Source organism: Halyomorpha halys, unplaced genomic scaffold, assembly GCF_000696795.3.
Source record: "Halyomorpha halys isolate HHAL.00 unplaced genomic scaffold, Hhal_1.1 Scaffold1723.1, whole genome shotgun sequence".
NCBI lineage: Eukaryota > Metazoa > Arthropoda > Insecta > Hemiptera > Pentatomidae > Halyomorpha > Halyomorpha halys.
The window spans coordinates 122,280-147,132 of record NW_027115324.1 but is presented as its reverse complement, the minus strand read 5'-3'; the positions used below and the strand labels follow the sequence as shown (position 1 = coordinate 147,132).

The following is a 24,853-nucleotide window of genomic DNA, read 5'->3' as shown; positions in this document are numbered from 1 at the left end:
ATATTATGTAATATTAACATTATAAATTGTCTTGTATGATTTAAAGGCTTATGAAAATAGGTTTAAAGTTTATAGAATAGATGTACAACTTCCTCAGCTAGAAACGGCCTATCCCGAGTAAATTATTTGAGGAGAATATGGTTGGAGGTGTGATCATTGAAGAACACAAATAAGTTTTTATTTATTTGTGTATTTCACTTACCCTTCCTCCAACCATCTACCTTTTAAACATCATTCTTTTAAGAATATAAAGTTCCAAAAAATCTACGAAATCTGTCCTAAGTAATTTAATAATGCTAAAAATTTCAATTTATGATAAATGTTGGATTTGGATGCCATGTTTTACGACTGAGAGCCTCCTTTGCAATTGTTTTCTGGCAACAAAATTCTTATCATTAAGTGTTGATAACTTTATATTAATACGAAATTTGGAGCTGATATGATTCATTCATAAACAAATTTCTGACTGATAATGCTCATCTCTCCTAAAGGAATGTACCCTCTGGGCTCTTGACTAAGAAATATCAAATCTTAAAAGAAAAATTGAATAATATGGTAAACTTATTTTTATATAAATATTGAGTTTCAAAAACAAAAATGGTTAAGTATGATGTGCTATAAAAATATTAATAATATGAGAAAACAATTTTTTTTTTCTTGTAATTTTAAGAGTTTCGAGTTGTAAAAACTGGATTGGTAATTTTAATAACATTAATTGAAATTTTGATAATGGCTATAATTTTACAGATTTATTCCTTGTGATGGTGAAGGAAATTTTATTTAACATTAAGGGAAACTTGAGGTGGTTTCATGAAGTATTATAGATTCTTAATCAATTGTTTGTTCATAAAAATCATTTTAATCATAAATAAATTTATTTATTTTTATAAAAGATACAACTGTTATATTTAATACACACATATAGCATTAAAAAAATGTATCAGCTACTTGTCTACGCTTTCAATTTGGTTTGATTGATCATTCACTTCGTTGGTGTTGGTTTCAGCTGCTTGAGCATCAGGATTCAGCAATGCATTGAGCCTTTGGTTCTCTTTAGTCAAATAAACAACCTTCTCATTATATTTTTCTCGAAGTTTTTGAAATAGATCCATTTGAGTAAGGTATTCTGTCTTCAGTTTGTCATTTAACCTTTAAAAATATATACATTTATTATAAAATCTTCCTGCAGATCAGCATGATTGATTGAATTTTAATTCAATGAATTTCTTACTTCCTGTTTCTGAGGAAAACAAAAATGATACTAGGGCTTTTGATGTTATAGTTTTAAAATATATTCTTGAAGTAACTAATTGTTCCAGAATAATTTAATTTTATGTGACATTTTAAACCAAATTATGTGTAATTAAAATTTATATGTTATAGTTAATTCAAATTTCATGAGATGCTATATGATTTATGTTTGATACACTCTATTTATGGTATTATATGACCATAGTAGCAAGTATACAGAACATGTTCTTACTCATGCAGAATCTTGAAACCATGTTTCTAGTTAGTAATAATTGACAAATTTTTGTATCTCTAAGGAAATGAGGTTTAGGGGGTCAGGTGCTATGCTATCTCCTCTGTGAAACCAATGTGTCTTTGGTGGTCTAGATGGCTAAACATGCCAGGATGGGTGTTGGAGAAGTTGTGAAAAGGTTAGCTGATGATTTACTTTGTGTATTTCCAAAGCTTTTATGGATAGATTGGGGTGCAACAAATGGCCTGGTACCAGTGGGTTAGTAGTCTTTTAGGGTATTTATAAATTGCTTAGCTGAATAGGGAAGTACGAAAGAGAGTAGTATAGTTAAACAACACTAAGTACTGTTTGAACTTCAATAACTACAATTTGTAAATGATTGTTAACACATAGTTAAAATCTTGAAACTGATTATAAATATTTTTAGTGTGAAGAATTTCTGAGCTATCTATCAAATAATTATTTTATTAAGTAACATATGGACTTCACATGTAGGAATGCATGTAAATTCACTTACGTCATGGCCTCATTTAGGCGTTGTACTGATAAATTATGACGATTCCTTTCCTCTTTTATGGATTCTTCAATAGCTGCCATGTCGGCATGCAGATGCTCAATTTCCATATTCCTTATTCCCAGTAAGTCTTTAGTTATAGCAATCACATCTTTCAAAGACTTAGCCTGTAAAAATAAATTTTGAATTATATAATTTAAAAATAAAATAAATAATGTATATTCATCAAATGAGAAATTTTTATCTAGCTATTTTCAATGAATACTTAATATCTCATAGTAGATAAATTATCTTTAGATTATTCTTTGTTTCTGAATTATACAATTGTTAATTATTATTAAATTTTGAGTCACAATAAGAATACTCTTCTCCAATCACCTAATTTACCCCCTAATTATTATAATATGTTAATTTTAGTGTTGGGAAGTTTTTTGACAACCATGGTTTATTGATATTTGAGTGTAATGCATTTAGTCTCAAAACCATTGTTCTACTAGTATGAATTAACTATTAATTTAAATTAAGTATTAAATTAAATTCTAAAAGTATATTAAAATCTTCTACCAAGTATCCCTGAAATTCAGGCTGAAACGTTTGCACAAATGATAAATAAGTTTTACTTCTAATTTGTGTTGTGTTTACTAACACACCCCATCCCCCTCTCTTTTATCAACTTCTTATATTACATTGAAATGTCAACAATATTCACACCATTTTAAAAGTATAAATGCCTTACCTGGCTTATCAATGCACTGTTTTGCCTGTCCAAATTCGCACATAAATCAGTCTTTTCTTTTAGCAGATGGATTAGTTTAACTATAAACTGTTGTAGATCAATATTTTTCTTTAGTAACTGCTGTTCAGACATCACGTTCTCAACAACTTCTTCATCGTTTAAGATGTTCATCACATGTTCTGTTAACTCTTGAATATTTATACATTCAGAAGTATCTGTTTCCTCATTTTGCTGTAGATTCTCCTGGAATAATATATTTCTCAATAATTGCACCAGTGATCTATAGGTTGGTGTAACAGAGATTTAATATGCTTGAAATCGGTTTCAAACATATTCAAGCTCTGTTCAAGAAGAACTGTAACATAATCTACACGAGTAATTCATATTTAGCATACGAATCATAGCAAAAATATTTTAGATTGATTTCGCTACTATTACTTGTGATTTAAAATTGACTTTTCAGTAACAATATTTTGGCTAACAATTATATTCTTACCGGTTCTGGTTCTTTCTGTATTGGATTGTTTTCATTTACAGTTGAAGGATCTTCAGTTTGTACTGGAGGATTTTCTACTTCCTGTGCATTTTCTGCTTTTTTCTCTGCCTCTGTTTTATGTTTGTCATCTGAAAATTTTTTTTATAAGATTTGTTGATTGAAAAAAGTAAGATAGCAGATTTATACTTTTGACTTTTTTCAGTGGTTTTATTGTATTGATTTATCCTGATTTGTATTATGGTTTGTCATAAATTAATTAGTAACTACTTATAGTAGTTATTGCATTAATTTCTTTCTAAGATGAAAATTTAAGAAATTTGAGGTAACACATTCCTCCCTGCAAGGGAAGTAATACAACTCAAAAATTAAATATTTGAGAACAATAAACTTCGATGTAATATAAAACTTCTATTGAATTATCATAAAACATCTTAATTCCATGTTAATATTTATCAACATAAACTAATAAAAATACATAAAAAAAAAAGTTTTAAACTATTTCAATACAAGTTTTGTTTAAACTATTTCAATACAAGTTTTGTAGTATTTTGAAGTTAATTGTTCTAAGTTATTCCATTTTTGAGTTGTCACCTTTCTTGTGGGTGAGCAATATGAAGTTCTAAAAAGAAATCATTTTAAGACTGCTGGAAAATATTGAAACAATTTGTATTTAATAATTTCCTTAACTTTGTATATCAATTGGTCATTTCTTAAAGAGACAAAGGAATTTTCGTTTCAACATATGACACTGACTGATGATAAGATTTAGGTGGTGGAAATTTTGAATCAATGAAATACTTGATTTCAAAGGATCTGAGGAAAACAGTAACTACTGCAGACCTTTAAATTTTTTGAAACTTAAACACCACAAACTTAACCACTTTCATTAGGGAAAATAATAAAATTTCAATCTTTCCATATGAAAAGGGCATACCTCCATCTAATATGAGAAATCTCTGGGGTTCATGAAATCATAAATAAATTCAAGTTTTTTGTTTTCAGTAGTGCTGGAAAAAGTATAATTTTTTTTATTTTACCTTTGTGGGAAAAAGGATAACATTTTTTTTTTTAATTTCCCAAAAGTTGAATCTAGTGGATAAATGTTCTTTTAACATTCAGAAATAAAATTAATTTATTTTATTCATCTAATACTTTTTTCTACCATTTTAGTACTATTTAAATAAAAACAGTTTAACAAGAGGTAAATTGAAAAAATGAAGATTTTTGAATTTTCATTTCATAAATGCAATGTTCCTGCACAAACCTATGGGACCTGCTGTTTGCAATGTTAATATTCGCAATGGTAGCATAGAGCAATCAGTATCAGTGTCAAGTTTAGCTTCTTACCTTTGTCATAAATTTCAATATCATTACTAATAACCTATTACTGAGTCCTGCAGCAGCTTCTGCCAGTTCCTGTTAATCCTCTATATTTAGTTTAAGGAAAAGTTCATGCGCATATAAACTATTTCAATTGGTGAAGTCCAGCCATCCTCCAATTTTGAATACCGAGGAAGATTCTCGAATCTTCTCCAACATCACCCACCCATCAAAGCTTTGAGTGGCCTTTAGGTCAGGTGTAACAGATTTCTCCGTCAATGAGTTTTTTTAGGATATATTGGGGACACATCCTTGTGCTCTGATCTACTCAGTACAACATTTTGTACTTGATTTTTATAACATTAGGCTCATTTAACAAGGGGTACACTTCTCTGTTTGAAGGTCTTCTTCGTGTTGGACCATCTTTCACTGGACCATAAATGCATCTCAGGATTTTTCTTTCAAATACCAGGAAATCTCTTTTATTAGATTTCGAGAAGGCCCAGGTCCCCCCCCCCCCATATGTCAGAATTGACATAAAACAAAAAATTACCTTCTCGAAATCTAATGAAATCATCTATCTTATTTATTATTACACATGTATTTGCTTATAGTACCAGTCCAATTTGAGATATTTTTTTTATTAGATAGACTGTTCATTGACTAAGGCTCTAGGGTTTATAAGATCACATTGCAACTGATAAGAACAGAGTAACAACTATATAAATAGTGAAATCTTGTGTAGGTACATATCCATGATCGTCATGACTTCATATTTGTATTACATTTTTAAATGAAATTCTTATTTTTTATATAAAATTGTGGTTTTACCTATTGAATTCTCATATCCTGGAAGTCATCAGTCATATGCATGCATCTTTTTTGTTATTTAATAGTATTAAATAGGACCAAAAAGTATACTAGTGGAAGTAAATTCTAATATGGCTTGAAAAATCTTTGTACAATTAATAAATGACATGAGCTTCCAGCCTTTTTACCATATGTCATATTGTGTCTTGAATGTGATTCATTGAAATGGTATAACAACATTTAATAAATAAGAGATTATATTTAAAATAAGAAGGAAATAGTCAGGGCTGCGACTGTTGATGGCCATCAATATATAGTCCAAAACTATTTTTATTTATCTTGACTTCTTGACAGCCAGCCCTGAATATTTCTTTCTTATTCACATATGGTCAATCATCTATATAAATATAAAATTATATATATATATTTTTTTTATGCATTGGAAGACACTTACTGCTTGTAGATTCATTTATGGTTTCTGCTGTGCTTGGTATAGTAGTGTTACTTCCTGATGTTTCTTCAACTTCTTTTTTATCTTCTTCAACATGTTGAATATTTTTTTCCAAAACACTGTTAATTTTATTTACTTCAGGGATTTTCAAATCAGGTTGTGAATTGTTTTCTTTGTCAGTGGATGTCACTTTTGATTCTATCGAAGTATTTGCTTCTACAGAAGAATTTATCAATTCAGTCTGGACATTTAGGGGTAACACTTGTGATTTGGAAGAATCATTATGTTCATCTGTTATGGTCGCTGCTGTTTGTTCTAAGATATTTTGCTTAGCAGCTACTGGTTGTGATTCTGATGAAGTTGTTTGTACAGTCTTTGGATCAGATGAATGATCTTGACCCACTGGTTGTGCAGTTTCAAGAGCTGGCGATGTCGACATATTGTTACCTTTTGGAGTAAAAAAAAAAAAATTACAATGTAGTCCTAACAATTTTAATAAAATAACAGAAGAGAAGAGATTTGAATGAAGATTTTTAGTATATAATTATAAAACATAAATGTAAGTCTGATTTATAGAATTAATTTAAAGTTGTTACTGAGCCCTCCGAGGTCCACTCTGCCTCATAAAGTGAGTACTATTAATAAGGAAAAATCGCGGTTGGGTGAGATTCTGACCAAATCATCTTGCACAACCATTGGTCTAGTAACAGTACTTCCTTACAAAGTACTGCACCCCTGACCCTTCATGCCTTGTAGTGGTACAGATTTATTTTATTTTAATTATTTGTGTTGCTGTTGAAACTTTATATGTTGATCTAACAGTTATTAAAAGTATCTATTTATTGGTTGTTATTCTTTCATTAAACCAATTTTTTCTTGGGAAAAGCTTTTTTATGTTGAATAATTCATATTAAAACAAAAATTTCGCAGTTTTTAAAAATTAATATTCATGTAAATAAGAAAAAGTATGTTTCACTGCAAAAAAATTCAGATTCCATTTTACCTAAAATAAGAAACATTACTCTATGTTTGTTTAGATGTACATACATTCTGCATATTTGTGTTATGAGTAAATGCCAATATTTAATGTGTATTAATTATATTTATATTAAATTCACTATTTTTCTCAAAAATTATATATATATAATTCTTCAATCCTAAAAATTGTTCATTTTATTTACAACAAACTTATGAGTGGAATAGTAATAAAAGTGATTATAAAATATTTTATCAAATAGTTATAAAATCCTTTTTTTTCAAGGAACTTTCATATGTATGAAAGCTCGATAGTATATACTTAATACTGTTTACTTCACTTTTAATGCAATGACAATAATTTGGCTTCTTACCCAGTTTGTAATCCTTTATTGAAAGTTATTTATCTTCACAAAAATATCACACAATGATGAGCAAATGAACAAAAGTCACTGTTTATTATATCACAGACACCACCTTAGGAAGATGAAGAATTGTGCCTAGAGTTAGAATTAGAATTATGCTGCCAATGATGGGCGATGTAAAGAAGCAAAAGCAGGCAAAACTTAGACAAAACTTTAGGAGTTGCTACCCTGTGAGTTGCTGTATAGTCTGCCATACTGTGTTCAGGAGGTCATCTAATTTTAACTGAGATTCAGAGGCATATGAGCTCTCCTCCAAGTTCCTGTAGACCCTCTATATATAGTTTAAGGAAATTTCATGCGCATATAAACTATTTTAAGCCCAATGTTTGGTGTTTTGATCTCTATTATCAACAAAGTTGCAACTAAGAAAGCTAAATATTCTACCACGTTTATTAATGGTCAATTCTTAGAATTATTTATTTTACATAAATTACTATGATATGATGGGACTGTGAAAATAAAATATCAATTAAAATGAAAATATATTTTAATGACATACATGTTCGCACATATTTTACTTATCATAGAAATGAACTAAATTTAATAGCCAATAAGCACTTTTGTTTTATTATAAAAGAGAGAAAAAAAAAATATTTATATATGTATATCATATATAATACAACTTTCATTTTTAACGTCAACACTTTAAGACCTATTTAACTCCATAGTGAATATAATTTTACTAAGTGGTTTAAGAAATTGATTGCAAAATATATTAAAAAAAACAACGATTTAAAGTATTTTAATTCTTGAACTCAAACAATGAATTAAGCTGTATAGTATTTCAAAACCAGACAAATATATTTTTATTTTCTTATTTTACTGTTTTGGTTTTAGATTAATTATGGGATTAAAGAATTTCCTCCAAAAAGAGTTAAATCGTGAAAATCTAGTACCAAAACTTAATAATAATAAATATATATATATGACATTATAAAATGGACTTGGAAGTTTAATGCTTCAATTGATTTTTGTACTTAAAAGGTATAATTTTTAAGAATTTATTTACGAAATTGTTCTATTATATTAGACTATATCGATAGCAACTTCTGTTAGTTAAGGAAAAGAATTAATACTTAACAAATTTAATTTATATTAAACCAAACAATACTTTCTACAAATGAATATCAACTTGTGTACTATGCAGGCTACCATAAGTTCATAATATAACTATTTGTTGACACTGAATGTAATTCATTGATTGTAAGTAGGAAAAAAAAAATAAATTGACTATGAAAAATTGTGTCTAGCAATGAGATATTGTAGTTTCAGTTCAATGACATTGGAAAGGACCCAACCAAGAGTATATTTTTTTTGTAATGTTTAAGAGTATTGGACAGTGATCAGACATGGTTGAACAAACTTTGTAGCATTTATAGCTTAAAGGACATTTCCCAAATGTGTTATACTTTATATATTTGTTATGTTGTAAGGGTAACTATTAAATATCATGTGTTTAATATAGTTACGTTATGAACTACCCTTAATTTAAACTTCATTATTTGATAAACCCATTTTTTCTCTCCTGGTGATATATGCTGTTCTTTTTCTGGCATTGAGTAAGCATAAATTTCTTTCTCTGTAACATATATTATTAATAAATTTAAGAATAATTTCATTAATAACCTACATAAATTATGAATTTAGATAAAATATTTTTAAAAATATGCTAAGGAAAGCATTAATCAAAGAAATTAACTGGGTATATATAATATATAGACCTAAATGATATAATATATTTAAATTTTATTTAAGAAAAATAAATGGTGAAAAGAATTGTAAGATTATGTTGCTAGTATAACAAGGTTTCTATCCTTCAATACATTTTACCTACTGATGTGTGGATTTTTTACTAAGGGTTTTGATTCAGTTTAAGTATGTCTTTTATGAAGAACAGAGGGTTGGGCCCAACATTCCAATTGAAACATTAAATAAAAAATTCAGGAAAATTATGTTTTACTTATATTTTCTGGACTTGATGAAACAGTTAATGATTTCCATACATTTAATTTTAAAATAAATGAATGAAATTGTGCAGGTTAGCTCCAAAAGATGATATATCAAGAATAGTTACTATGAGAATATATAACCAAAATATATATTATCCTTGTTTTGAAAAAAAAATATAATAAAAAGTACTTTGTATTTTTAATTTAGGTTGAATATCATTGGATACATTTAAATTATTTTATTTTAGGTGACTTTAGTAACTTTTGGCATTACACCATGTTAATTTTCATATTTAAATTCTCTGTTATATGGTAGTCAATTATTATTATATAGAAAGCTGGATAGTGCCAAGTGGTTCATAACAGTGTCCAGCAGTAAAAAGTAGCAGGGCCGCTGCACATTAATACTGAGGCAGTAGAAATCGATACCAAATTGGTAAACATTAACTGATCAAACTATCCAGTTGTGAAAATAATAATTGGGAAGATGATACATGATAAATACTATTACATTTTAGTTATAAATGATTAATTAACTTTAGTAATTATCTATAATCTTATTTGTTATCAATTATATTATTTATTATTCTATTAATATATCAGTGACTACTGCCTCAGTATTATTAACATATCAATTCTTTACTTGAAGAGTTTTTACATCTTTTTTTTATCAACCTTTAACTTTTTCATATCAATGTCTTTTAATACCTCTACTCGAATATCTTTTTGTTTATGCCAATTTTATATTCTTACACTAGCTATATCTACTTTTTTCAATATAGCCCAGCAATGTGGGTTGAAAATTTAGCTATTAATAGTTTGTTCTATTTCTTAATCCTTTTTTTTTTAATGTCTTAATCAATATAGTCAACCATATACATAATATAATTAAACTTTAACATGCAACAAAACGATGTTCTCAGAGGCTTGAAACTATTTTGTTTTGTATAAACTCACTAGTAGGATTCCATTTTAGTATGCAGAGTTCTTTTATCACTCATGTTAAATGGATGACCCCAAAGCTTTTCAAAGAAATTCAACAACCTACGAGTAATAACTTTGGACAATGAACAAAAGGGTTTAGTGCTATTATTCCATGAAAAATAATTCAATACCTTACATTATAAATGACTGATATAATAAACATGAAATAGCAATGTAATCAAATATATTAGGAATATGAAGAAATATATTTATCAGGAACTTCTTTTTTTTAATCTTTCTAGAAATAATACTATTAAAAAGTCATTTCTGGTAGTATGTCACTGCTATCTGATAATTACTAAATGGAATAAAGGAATATGATTATAGGGAGTGTTGGCACAAACAAGAAACATTTTCAAATAATTTAATAATTTCAACAATTGAACTTTGCAATATATATGCAAGGCAATGTCAACATTTTTCTCTTATGTGATGTACCATATAGGAAAGTTTGGTCTTTACCATCACATGAGATCGACCTTCTGAACAATGAGCTCATGGATTCTGTTAGGACTGGCTGGTTCAGAAACACATCATGAGCTTCCTTAATGTCTAATGTGACTGAATGCCTCAACTGCGTTCTCTGTATAAGAAAAAATATGTTCTATTTACTAATAGAAAACGCTAGAAATTTAATTTTATGGAAATTCCTTAATATTAAAATAAAAGTAGTGGCAACCAACTTCCACTGTTCGAATCTAGATTGCCATTACTTTTATTTTATTACAATTTGAAAAAAAAAATATATATATATACAATTTTAACAAATATTGTAAAACATTATTGTATAAAGAAAAATATGAGTTAGGACAATAAAATTAACATCATTATATTTTTATACACCATGAGATCACTGAGACCAATGTGAACTTAATTATTCGTCTACTAGCTTTTTTGGACTGTGATCACTGAGGCTTCATTTGGTTTAGCTGCATAGGATCTTCAAAATGTGATGGAGGCCGGAAGTTTTCTGCTTGAAGACGAGTGAATATAATACCCACACCTTCTATCAGAGCGAGGAGTACTCCACCAATCACAGCACTTCCAACCATGGCTGGCACACCATTCCTGGCAGCAAGAATACCACCAGTAGTTGCAGCTGAAATTATTGAGTTCCAAGGGTCTTCTTTTTGCCTGAAGTGGACAAGAGTACAATCAATAGTAGAAAAAACACCTCCCCACACGGCAAAACTTCCACCTAACATAGGACCTTTCTGTTTTACAGCAGCTAAACTTCCCTACAACAAAAAGAATATACAGATATATATATATGTATATATATATATATATTGTTAACATAAAAATATCAGTAATAGGACAAAATCTAAAATAATATGATTACCAACAAAAACAAAGTTGCCTGACCTCTGCACTGCACTTAAGGCAGCCAAGCCCAGATGACCATGTACAATTTTAAACTTTAATATTACATTCATTATACAGTAAGTATGTAGCTTTTTTACATAATGTTCTAATTGTATAAATTATAAAGGTGCATCATTGGTGAATTTAATATTTGATAGAGTCCCCGGAAAATTCCTTAGAGCCTTTGGTTTGATTATGGCTCTGACTATTCTTCAATGTTTGCTTATGCTTTTAATTAAGAATTAAAAAATAATATCTATTATTAGCAATTAAATTATCCCTAAAAAATGTGTACTATTTTAACAATTTACAATTAAATTATTATGAAACAAACAATCCATCAGAACAGAGATACAAATTCCCGAAACTATAAAAACATCAGTTTTGGCTGCTTTAAGAAGTATATGAACACAGTGCATGTAAATTGGATGCCTGAAATAAAAAATATGGGATGGATTGAAGGCCTCTACCATCTTTTGTTCAGAGGTTCATAATTTTTCAGTATCTGAGAAACTATTACATTTCTTCAACTCTTATATGCTGATTCTTTATAATAAATTAATCACTATTATAATTATTGTAAGCTTGAGGAAATATTACTTAAAATGAGGTGTTGATAAATGACTATACTGATATGAGAAGATGGGTGTGTGGTCAGTAAAGATACACAAATAAGTGAAACTTATTTACATATGCCAACGTTTCGACCCAGATTTCAGGTCTTCATAAGGTATGAAAAGCAAAACAAGATAACAACCTTAATTCAGATAAAAATAAAATAACAATGAACTTGGAAATATACTCATCAATAAATTAAGTAGATAGTAGTTGATTCTAATAGAAGATAAAATATAATATTGTTGAGGTAAGAATTATAAATTCGTTTTCCAGCCCTTAAATTCAGCAGCAATAAATAAGTTTCACTAATTTGTCTACCTATTACTGATCGCACCCCGACCATCTTCTCCTCAAATTTGATACGCTATATGGGGCCTAAATTCTCTAAATCTGCCCTTTGGGCTAGTTGACGTACACAATCATTGCCTCCTGCAACAAGAGCTGTTTATCCTCAAAGTGATGTTGGGGTATTAGCTACTCATTTCATTTTGTCTAAATGCTATGAGTATTTATCCATCTACAATGAAAACATGAATCTTATGATGAAGAGGGTAGATTATTGTTGTCTGTAATAACCTGATATTACACGATGATTAATATTTATAAGAATTTAGATTCCAACCTCAATTAAAAATGATCAGTTGGAACCTAGTTTACCCTGAGCGAGCATACTGAGAAATGTGATCCTAATTACAACAGTAATAATAATGGTGTAGGTTATATAACCCACAGCAATAGAACTGGTACACTGTCATCATTATACTCATTAGAACATTTTTATTTAATTATTGTAGAAATTTTAATTATTCTTTAACTTGAATTTTCAATAACGAATTCATATTGGAGCCAGCGTTCATACTTCATCATAAAGCCAATGAAATAGGGCTTACCTTACCTGATGTTATATAATCAAATGAAAGTGTCTCTAAGCACTACTATATTAAAGTTGATTCTACTTTTTTGATAGAAAAAAATTAATAGAACCTTTGAAACAGTTAATGTGGTGAGAATGAGTAACTTACAGTTAGCCTTTTGTTGAAACCACTAGGCGCGTTTCGAAAACCTTTGATAGACTGGAATATGGAGCCACCAATCAGTCCCATAGTAAATGCTCCACCAACATCATCCACAATCCTCCAAGGACAGGGTTCTCTAGTGTATTCTCCCATTGTGGTATATTATGGCTATTAATCACACCTAAATTTGTAAGTTTCAAGATTATTTTAAAAGCAATCTTACTGCCAAATTTATCTATCTGAGATTTTACTTAAAACTTAACACTAGTAGTAACCATGGTATTGAAGGATTAAGTATAAAATGCTTTATGACAATAGTACTATCCATGGTTTATAAAAATTAAGAATAAAATATTTAATTGCTTTATAAAAACTAGACAAGAATAGATAAAAATAATAAACAACTAGCATGATAAGGTCAACTACATTGTGCAATGTTACTACAAGCAATAATTGTAAGCTTTAAAGTAAAAAGGATTATCTACATACCGTTTGCGTTTTAGGGTTAAATCACACGTAGCTGTTACGCTTGAAAACTATGGTACTAAGTAAAGTATACTTAAAACATTCCAATAATACCAGGATAAAACAAATATTTAAATGTTCCCTTCAGTAAGGTTAGGCTATAAAGGAAAGTCGATTGGTATCATTTTAATCGATTTTTGAGAAGGATTCATTATGGCGTGTTTGTAATCGAGACGTTTTAGTATGTAAGAATTTTAAAAATGATTTCGTTACCTAGAATTAATGCCACGTAATCTGTAGTCAAAGCATAATTCTAATTATGGGCACTACTGTCATCAATATTAATTAATTTTGCAATATACCTATTTCATATGTGCAGTTATGTATCCCCCCACCCCGGTGAACACAAAAAATAAACTTTTTGATTTACTAAATTTAATTCCCTCCTATATAAATTAAGGCTGTTTCTCATATGTTCTCATTCAGTCCTCCAAGTTCGAGAAGATGTATTCTAAATCGTGGCTGCAGCTGTTTCGCTAAGCGAAACAGTTACAACCCAAAGATAAAATAAAATTGAGGACGCCTTTAGTCTGGTCGACAGAAGTGAAATTTATGAAAATGAAATAATGTATTAAAATTTTATTAATAATAATATTTATTTTATAAAAATACAATACCTTTATTACTTATTTAATTATAATTATTAAATAATGTTTAATTCAATTATACTATTCATTTTTGAAATAACAGATTCTTTCATTGTGAAATAAAGGAATAAGGTAGAAAAGGCCTTATTAAACTGAATGAATACGCACATATGAAAAAATAATATAACAAGGTTAGGTTAATGGCCTCACAACCATATGAGTTAGCAACAAATGATGAATAAAGTGTATAAATACTAGTGTAATTTTAAGTCTGTTCCAAAACAACCACTTTTGACTATCAAGAACTGTACAGGATATGCGCTGTACCGTCTGTCCTGCGTTTCTCTTTAATCTTCCGAGCAAGTGCCAAGATAATGGCCAAACAATCGAAAGAGACATTGCGCATGATTCTTACTGTTCGGTTCTTATATAAAATTAAGCATCAGTAGGATTGATTGTGAGGATCTTCGTGATTCAAGTAAGTCACGTAAGCATGGCTTTTGAATGATAACAATAATTCCGACTGCACGTGTGTCCCTTATAAATATTAGTTAAGCATTCAGTTACTCTTACTAGAGAAAAAATAAATTAACAAACAAACTTTTAATAGAATGGTCCTTTTGGGCTGTTTGTGGCCGATGGAGTTGAGGCGTCGTTCTTAGCAACCTCAGAGTTGTAGCGGCGTAGGCTCGAATCCAGCCTTAGGAAGGGGGAGTTGAATTTTATTTAGTGACAATCCCATGGATTGGAACATTGCTCTTCCATCTTGTTTAGAATAGGTCTGCTACCAATATATAACCCCTCTACTACTACTAGATACCTATAACATTGTACTAATAAGTAAAAAAGTCATTCAAGTATAAGTATGCTTGCTCACTTCCTAGCTGGTTCTCTTCACAAACAGTGGAACATTGTTTGTAGGAAGAGTATCCAGTGCCTGTGTTGGTAATATTTCCATAACCCCTCTTCTTCGGTTGTTCTAAGATTGAGCCTGAAGGTGCCTAGAGTACATCAGGTACTGTTTTCTTCCTCTTAGGAGGTGTCCTTGCAAAAGAATATTGAAGATTTCCTTCAGTAAGTCCACTTTTTCAACGCAGCAGTCCTATTTTGAGTGCCTCAATTTTTTTGAGATAGGTCCGAGATTTATTAGCCAAGAAGGTATTATTCCTTCATTACATGACATCCGTTGAAAGTTATAGAACTTTTTGAGTGGGGTGGCATACGTTGCAATACACACAAGAGATCTGAGAGAGGATAGAACTCCATTCAGAACATTTTCTCATTTTGCTGAATAGAGTCCCTGATTCTTTAGCACTAACTCAATTGTCTTCTAAATAGTGTTGATCTAACGATAATTACTTTGCCACCCGGGGTAGAAATGCTTAAGGTCCATTATACGATCGCCACCGATGATACTGCACCGTATTCTAGGCAATCCACCACATCTACGTATGATGTAATAGGCCGTCACTCCATTCTCTTTTCAGAACTTACAAATCGGTGACTCCCTCAATTCCATATTAAAGAGATGTTTACTTCACCAACAGTTTCTTGTATATAGTCCTGCCACCCATCTAAAGTAATCTTCTCCACATGAAGAAGCATTGCGTTACTTTTTGTGAAACTATCTTTTTGGATCATTGCAAAAATATTTTACAGTGGACTTAACATGAAAAGTTGCGAGGGATCTCGCGTGAGTAGACAAATCAGATATTTCTGCTTCAACTATATTAATTGAGTTAGTACAAGAGCCGGGAAGAAAAAAAGGCAGTTATCTCACCCCAATTATCGATTATTTTAATGAAAACTATGTATAATTAATAGTAAAATTTGATGAGTCTGCGAAGTATAGGTAGGGGGAATACAAAATGGCGGCTTTTTCAAAACCTTAATTTTTCATTCGGAGCTTTAAAGGACATTATTTAAATAAGAGTAATTTTCCTCAAATATTAACCCTAATAGAGCTATTTAGGTCCAATAGTTCTCCAGATATAGCTTTTTAAAAAGAAACATTTCTTAAAATTCTACTGAAAGATTAATAGTTAGTTAATTTATTTTGAGAAATCTATATCTCTGGAACTAAGTGACGTACAGGTGTCTATTAGCACTCAAATTAAAGCTAGTTTAATGGACTATGATATGGCTTATGACCTTTACCTTCGTGGGAACAGTAGTTTTCATGATATTTGCTAAAATAAATTGATTTATAGTTGTGCGGACAATAAGTTTGATTTATGAAGAACTTTATTTCAGAAACCATTGGACGTACAGATGTCTGTCAGCGCTCAAGTTAAATTAACTATAAAATAGTTAATTATGTTTATCTTTATAGGAGAAGTAGTTTTTATGATATTTGACAAAATAAACTCCCAAAATGTTAATTTCTAGTTGTTCGTATAAAATGTTGGATTTTTTAAAAAATATATCTCTAGATCCATAAAACGTACATATATCTGCCAACACTCAGAATAAAGGGAATTTGACTTATTATAATGTAATTTATGACACTTATCTTCGTAGGGGTAGTAGTTTTTATGATATTCACTATATGAATATAAATTTGGCTAATGAAAATTTGTCCGAACAATTATAAATCAATTTATTTTAGAAAATTTCAAGAAAACTATTATTCCTACGAAGATAAACATAATAAACTACTTTATAGCTCATCAAAATAGCTTTAATTTGAGTGCTAATTGACATCTGTACGTCAAATGGTTTTGGAGATATAGATTTTTCAAAATAAATTCATGAACTACTGATCTTTCAGTTCGTCCCATACAACATTTTATAAAATGCTGCTTTTTAAAAAGCTATATCTCGAGAACTACTTAAGGTAAACAGCTCTATTAAGGCTCATATTTTAGCAAATATGTTCTTCTTTAAATTACGTTATCTTAGGTTTTCTTGTGTTGTTCCTACTTTTTATGATATAGAGCACCGAATGAAAAATTAATTTTTTATCGCTTTGAAACAGCCGCCATTTTTTATTCCCCCTACCTATACTTGGCAGACTCATCAATTTTGACTAGTAATTATACCTAGTTTTCATTTAAGTAATCAAAAACCTGCCTAGGGGTAATACAGACATTTTAGCGAACACAAGTTTGACATCTAACTGTGCCTGAACCAAACTTATACATCAGTATTGACAAAATTTTGAGATCATCAATTATTGAAGAGGACCCTCCAAAGAGGATGTAAGTTTCATTAAACTTTTCAGAAATTAGAAAAACTAGTCTTATCTTTGAGCTAATTAACATTTTTTCAGTTCTGGCGCATTAGAGCTTCGTTAATGAGTAAGGACTGATTCTTAGCTAGCATCAGTTAGATTAGGTAGAAAGTATGCCACGGAAGTATACCCAACTTAGAGAAGCTGTGATGAGGTTTGGAGATCAACAACTATTAGATTTCTACAACAATATAGTACCTAGATTTTTTTTTTCTGATTTTTCAATCTCGTGCCTTGTTTTTGTTTTTTCCTATAATGTTTCTAATATGCCTTAAATGTTTAAAAATATTCTTTAAAATAAAATAAAATAGCATAATGTTGCTAAAGTGGATTACAATCAATCCAAAGTGAATGGTTACTTGTTTACTTTAGCTATTATGATCGCCTGACGAAACCATATTTTTTTCTACAAATTAGTCGCTTTCTTATTTGAAATTCATCTTAGATTCCGAAAATTGTGACAAATATAAAATTATAGAAGAGGAATGTACGGGATAAATCGTGTTTTTTTTTCCAAAACCCTATAAAAATCACATCAAACCTTGCGTTGAAATAGAAAGGTTAAGTTAAAGACACTGAACTATAATTTTGGTATACTATCTCTAGTCACTGATCACCTCGTGAAGATATTTTAATATTGAGAGATGAAACCTAAATATTTCCTGAAAGAAAATGGCTGCTCATATTAAAGATAAATTCTTTACAAAATAAAATCAAAATCATCGGATATCAGTATCAGGTCTCTACTTAAAAACCTAATTTAATCAACACCGAAATCTCTGATTTTCAATCTGTCATTCATCTAAGAAGGCATGTTTATCATTTTTACATTGAGATTAATTTGTCTAATTACAAAAAAAAAAATTAATAAAAGAAAGATGGTGTGGGTGCGGTCAAATAAAAACTCAAATAGTGATTAAACTATGAATAGTTAATTATAATTAATAAATATTGAGCCAGCGTTACACCTTACGTTGCAGGGTTTCATCAGGACTTAAAAAAGATACAAACACTTAAATGATGTAAACATACATAAACAAAGTAAATGAAAAATTAAAAAGGTTTACGATGAAACGTAAACTTAAATTCTTAAATAAGAATAATAAAAGGTTATAGACAATTAATGAAAACGGAAATAATAACAGAGAAAAAGAAGAAATATAAAATGAAGTACAAACTAAGAGATGGAAAAAAGAGGATAAGATTAATGGATGATAATGAACAAGACAAAAACATACATCTTAAGTCTTATAAAATCCCTATTATTCTTCTTTTCTCTACGTTCTACATATTAGAAGCCTACTTTTCTGTCATATCTTTTATGCGATTTTATTTTTTAAAATCCCAGCCCCATACTTTATTTATTACATTATATTTTATATTTACTATCCATTCTTTTTCTTTTATATATCTTATTTTCAATTTATATTCGTATGTTACTTTCAACTTAAGTATATTTACATTAATTACTTTATTATTAATGTTTCTATTATATAATTTACACACCTATGTACTCCTATTAATTTTGTATATTCTTTTCTTCATCATATTATATTTATTGTATCCATTTTTTTAACTTTAGTTCTTCTGTGCATTCTATCCCTGTATATTTATAATTTTTTTTTAATATATAATTCTTTCCTCCTATTATGTACATTATCATTTAATGTTTGCCTTTTTCTAATATTTTCATTAATTTTCTATATTGTTTACTTTAAAATCATTTTCAAATGTAACCTACTTTAACTGTCGTGAGGTTTGACAGTTAAAGTACGTTTACATCATTTAAATGTTTGTTTCTTTTTTAGCCCTTATGAAACCCTGCGACGTTGGGAAAAAGGTTTTCTCAATATAAATAGTTTAATCACTGTTTGAGTTTTTATTTGACCGCACTCTTCCTTTTATTAGTACACACTGTCAATCATACCGTCAAGTCATCAAAAGCAACCTTTCAGTATGTCAAAAAAAATTGTATATATAATTTTTCGAGACACAGATTTACTATGTATATAAAATACGATGTTTTGTAAACACGAAAATTTATGAATATACTCCAAGAATTAATGGTTTTGTATCCGTTATCTATCAATGGGGGCGTGTTATCTCGAAGAACATGGCGTCCACGGATAATCTCCACCTAATAAGCGAGAATTTGGATAGTTTATGAAAGAGAGTTCATAATATCTCGATAAAAGTCTTTATACATGTAATAACTTTTTACATATAATCGAACCTATTTAAACTAAATTATTTTTCTTTTTACACAATTTTGATCTCTTTTCTCTCAACTTTATTCTTTTTAACATCCGACGTTTCGACCTCTCAGGTCATTCTCAAGGATTCCTTATTCTGTCTGTATTCCTTAAAATTCATTAATGCCGGCTAATTGCCTTTGTCCCAATAATTTCTTCTATTAAATTATTTCCTAAATTTAAAACATTTCATTAACCACTTTTATATTCATTAACAAACCCCATAACATATTAACATTAAAAATAAGTTTGGGGTTTGTTAATGAATATAAAAGTGGTTAATGAAATGTTTTAAATTTAGGAAATAATTTAATAGAAGAAATTATTGGGACAAAGGCAATTAGCCGGCATTAATGAATTTTAAGGAAAAAAAAGGAATACAGACAGAATAAGGAATCCTTGAGAATGACCTGAGAGGTCGAAACGTCGGATGTTAAAAAGAATAAAGTTGAGAGAAAAGAGATCAAAATTGTTTAAAAAGAAACTAAACCACTCTCAAACAACTATAATAATAAAAAATAAATCTAAATTATTTTTGTATTTTGTTCACGTGCTTTTTTGATTTTATTCGGTTCTTAATGCTCTCAGAGGAGTTGCCAATCATATTTTTAGATTCAATTTTGCTCTGAAGGATAGTGAAGAATATTAGTATATTGTCAACCAACTGTGCTTAGCTATGAAGCACATTTATAACATGATATTTACAATCGTCACAACAAATAAATGCCCACCTCTGGTTTATCTAACGAAAAAACTTGCAACTTTGATATTTTAAAATGTACATATAAAAATTGACTCGTGATGCATACGAAACAATAATTACTTATAAGCATCCACGAAGAGAAATACATCCGTTAACCACGAATCTCCTATGGCCGACGAAGGCCCCTTACTTTTTGTCACTTCAAAACCTGGCCGCGCCCATTTTGCGTTTATAATATCCCGATTTTGTAACTTCGTTGGCAATGAATGGACTTATATTTAAACTTGAGTAACTCTTCAAGTCATTGATCAAACTCTATCAGCAGTTTCAAGTAGGTTTTGGAATCTCAAATGTTCTATATTTTAGGGGTTTTCAAATTACTTGCGGGGTGGGGGGTGGGGGGAGATTCCAAGATCTTAGCCGTGTGTTCAAATAGAAACGTTACATTTTTATAGTTTTTTTTTTTTATTTGTTGATAATTTGTATCCAGGAAGTATCGCATGATATCCATAATTATGAGGAAACTAGAGATTGCTTGTTGTAGACCACGGCGGTTATTTTACGATTCTACTAGGGTTTGACCTGATAGGTTAATCCTTCGTGTGACTCGCGAGAAATTAGTGCTTAAAAAAATATGTCGCGATACACTGAATCGACGTCTAGCCGGCATAATTATTATTGTGATTAATGCAATTTTTAAGTTAGCTAATGTTGGTTATTAAAAATAATTTCATTAGCTCTATAATTAACATATCTACATAGATTGATATTGAACGTGTTCTTTTGTAATGATAGATATTTTTAATTGCTTCATTTATTTTGATTGTTAAATGTAACGCATACTTATGAATTGCATTTTAATTGACTGAAATACTGATAACACATCCTTTCGTTGATAGTGTAACAATAATAAAAATAAAATTATTATAAACATTATACATAACATGAAGAATGATATCGTGTTCCAGTAAGCTGTGAACCAAAATTTTTGGTTCCCAAGTTTTGAAAAAGTACTGTGCGTACCTGAAGATTATCTATTCTCAGGTTGAAATAAATTTTTATTTATTTTATTGAAAATCTTATCTCTGAAATTACGTTATCGTTGCTACATTCTTTTCCGCATGAGATGTTTAGATGTCTGACAAACTAAATACTTTAATCAGAAATAGCTTTGGCACTTTTTTCGCAAACACTCGAGCTTCTTAAAGTGTGAATCCTTAATTATTAGCTGCCTTCTTGAACTAAATTTTCAATGAAATGTCTTCATCATAGCTAACGCTTCCCAAAGTCGATACTGATTTCGTCAATTCCGGATTACTTTTTAACTAGGTGGTCAATGGGCCCCGTTATAAATCAGTCTACCAACCCCAAACTGCTTTATAATATCTACTATTTTCCGTAAACTCAAAACTGCAGATATATATAAAAGAATGATACGTAACATATATATATTAATAATCAAATTCGTATTCTACATTACATTAAAATAAATAACCAGTTTATAGGCATCAATATAAATAATATTACATATTTTCAATAACATGCTCTTTTTTCCAAACCATTTGCGTAAGTTATATCGCGTTCATGTCATAGTGTATGAGAGGGAGAAGGCAACGGATTATCGCGCCTTTTTGGATGATACAACATATTCAAGTGAATCGAGTTTATGAAAATTAGTCTAACTACCTATATAGTCAACCATCCCCGGTCGCCCCTACTAGGGAAATTTAGGGCACTACTACTAAGCACACCTCATTTAAAAAAAATTTTTTTTTTACGCAACATTCAATAAAAATACTGCATTTTTTGTTGTTTTTGAAATTTTTCAAATCTATGCCTACAGCTTATTATGCTTCACAGCCTCCATCATCTTTCGCGCATCCTCTGTCCCGCGACTTCTCTGGAATAGTTCAAGAAAAGTGGATTGGACCCACAATTTTATCCTACTCCTGCACTGAAGTCCCGTAGTTTCGGTCATTAACTGTTAGAACTCCTTCTTGGAGTTCTATTCCATCTATTCCAGGACTCGCAGTCCTGTATCCCACAGCTGTTGCCAGCAGCAGCAAAAATGACCTTGCTTCATAGGCAATACAGTCTACTTCGATGTTCTTTCCCGTTTCTGGTACGTCGCAATGCAGTGTTAAAAACTTAATGACTCGAAGGTTTCGGTTTTATTGATTTTGCTCTATTAATTCCTTCAGAACTGCCAAATAATTATGTAAAATTGTGTTTATAGGTGATAGGTTTGGTATATTGTAAGTATTCGAGCTTTTTTATAGTATAATAATAAATAAAAACTAGCGATAGGTTCCTTGTTCCATTCCGATTCGCACGTAGCGGTAGCGGCAGGTCCGATTATGGTCATTATCAGACGATTACAGGAGGTTTCGTGGACTGGCAGTAATTGAGGTAACAGGCTGTGACGTGAGATACGGGATCTCGATGGCTATCTGGATCCAGGAGACACAACGACTGTGCCTGACTCACGCTGCTCGCTAGTCGACTGCGGCACTGCCTTCGCCTCTGCCCTCACCATGGCCTGGCCAAAGAACTCTCCATATTCTCTCTCTGTTATTCTGTCAAACGAAAATAGTGTTATGATTGGAGAAGTTTGTCGGGGGGTGTGGTCAGCAAAGAACAACATAAATAAACAAACCATATTTATTTATTTTATGCCGACGTTTCGACCTGAATTTTCTTTGCTGACCGCAACCCCCGACAAAATTCTCCAATCATTAATCTACGGTCAACTATCTACACCTCATTGAAAATAGTGTTAGCTTTCGTTTAATCACGCAGATCTGAGTTGATGCTAATTTTACAACATAGTGTTACTATATATTCTAGTCCTTACGTTTTAATAACTTCACTAATTATTGTATCAATTATAATTATATCGAAGATTGTAATGTGTTTAAAGCACAGCCTTATTAACAGCAGAAATAGCAAATGCTACGAGGCCTCGAACCTAGAGTTGTAAATGTTTAGCTTGTAAAATTTTGAAACAGTACTCAGTTTGAACATTCATACGGCTTTTGATCGAGTCTGGCACCCATCATTGTTATACAAGATCCGTAAAATCCTACCCCCTACATACTTCCTCATTATCCGTTTTTATCTCTCCGACAGATTATTTCAAGTAAATTACAACAGCGCTTATTCATCCCTATTCCTTCAGTCTGCTGGCGTACCTCAGGATAGTATCCTAGGTCCTATCCTATATACAGTTTTTACAGCTGACATCCCAACCCATCCTCACACTATTCTCACCACGTATGCCGATGACACATGCCTATTGTCAATGAACAATGATCCTTACTTATCCCAAACTTTCCAATCCCACATCACCACCCTTGAAGAATGGTGCCATAAATAAATTCCAATTAATCCCACCAAATAACATTTACCCTTCGTCGTAAACCCATGACCTCTTGCCTCACAGTATCCTTTAAAAATACCCCACTTATTTCTGTCGAACAGATCCGTTACTTAGGACTACATCTGGACAAACGACTGACATGGAATCCTCATATAAGACTGAAAAGACAAGAAACTGCTCGTTGATTCCGACTATAACAACATTTTCTAGACAACGGCCTAAACTGCCAATCCATTACAAAAGACTGATCTACATGACTATTATAAGGCCTACCTGGACACACGGAGTTGACCTATGTGGCTTCACTAAACCATTGAATTCCTCCCCGAATTCAATCCTTACAGTCCAAAATCCTTAATCTGTCACAAATCAAGTCATCCATCAGAACAATGGTCCATATTTTGCCGATTTGGCCAGAACCAGATACCAATCCTTCCATGATAAACTTCCCAAATATTCCCAAAATCCCCGGAGTTGAGCTTTGGGACTTAACTAACCATCAAATTCCTCCCGAATCCAATCCTTACAGTCCAAAATCCTTAATGCTCCTTACTTTGTCACGAATCAAGTCATCCGTCAGGACCTCAATATCTCATATGTTGCCGATTTGGCCAGAACCAGATACCAATCCTTCCATTATAAACTTTCCAACCACCCAGATCCACTTGATTCAAGCACGGCTTCTCTATCATTACCTGATAATCCTCCTAGGGGTCTGCTAAGAAGATGGCCTCGAGATCCTCTCCTCTAGAGTTCTATCAATGGGTAGATTCTCCACATGTTTGTATTATATCACTATGTCACCTACAGCAAATTTACTTGTATATATTTTATACAGTTGTATATAACAATAAATAAAAAACATTAACATTCATACATTCTCGAATGCATTGAAAATAAAAATATAGATCGTTACAGATGAAATTTCTTTTCCATTTTTTTAAAGCAATTATTTATGGATAGATTTTTTTTTTTTTATATAACATTAACATTTGTATTGTTGTATTTTTTTTTTTAAAGAACACCACTTACT

At 30.5% G+C, this 24,853-nt stretch overlaps 2 protein-coding genes across 4 annotated transcripts; both read right to left on the bottom strand.

Annotated features, from left to right (window-relative positions):
• Positions 1-836: 836 nt before the first annotated feature.
• LOC106690456 (putative leucine-rich repeat-containing protein DDB_G0290503) lies at positions 837-7,454 on the bottom strand. Its single transcript, XM_014435905.3, has 6 exons — positions 7,160-7,454; positions 5,814-6,257; positions 3,230-3,357; positions 2,734-2,976; positions 2,001-2,164; positions 837-1,149 (listed from the first exon to the last, which is right to left on the bottom strand). The coding sequence occupies exons 2-6, from the start codon at positions 6,247-6,249 to the stop codon at positions 945-947; spliced, it is 1,176 nt and encodes a 391-aa protein (XP_014291391.1). The 5' UTR covers positions 6,250-6,257; positions 7,160-7,454; the 3' UTR covers positions 837-944.
• A 3,039-nt stretch (positions 7,455-10,493) lies between these two features.
• LOC106690458 (mitochondrial import inner membrane translocase subunit Tim17-B) lies at positions 10,494-14,049 on the bottom strand. Of its 3 annotated transcripts, XM_014435907.3 has the most exons (4): positions 13,881-14,043; positions 13,632-13,765; positions 13,149-13,323; positions 10,494-11,381 (listed from the first exon to the last, which is right to left on the bottom strand). In XM_014435907.3, the coding sequence occupies exons 3-4, from the start codon at positions 13,293-13,295 to the stop codon at positions 11,049-11,051; spliced, it is 480 nt and encodes a 159-aa protein (XP_014291393.1). In that variant the 5' UTR covers positions 13,296-13,323; positions 13,632-13,765; positions 13,881-14,043; the 3' UTR covers positions 10,494-11,048. The 3 variants fall into 3 exon arrangements, with proteins under 3 accessions (XP_014291393.1, XP_014291394.1, XP_014291392.1); XM_014435908.3 differs by having other exon boundaries at positions 13,149-13,310; positions 13,632-14,049; XM_014435906.3 differs by having other exon boundaries at positions 13,632-14,043.
• Positions 14,050-24,853: the final 10,804 nt, after the last annotated feature.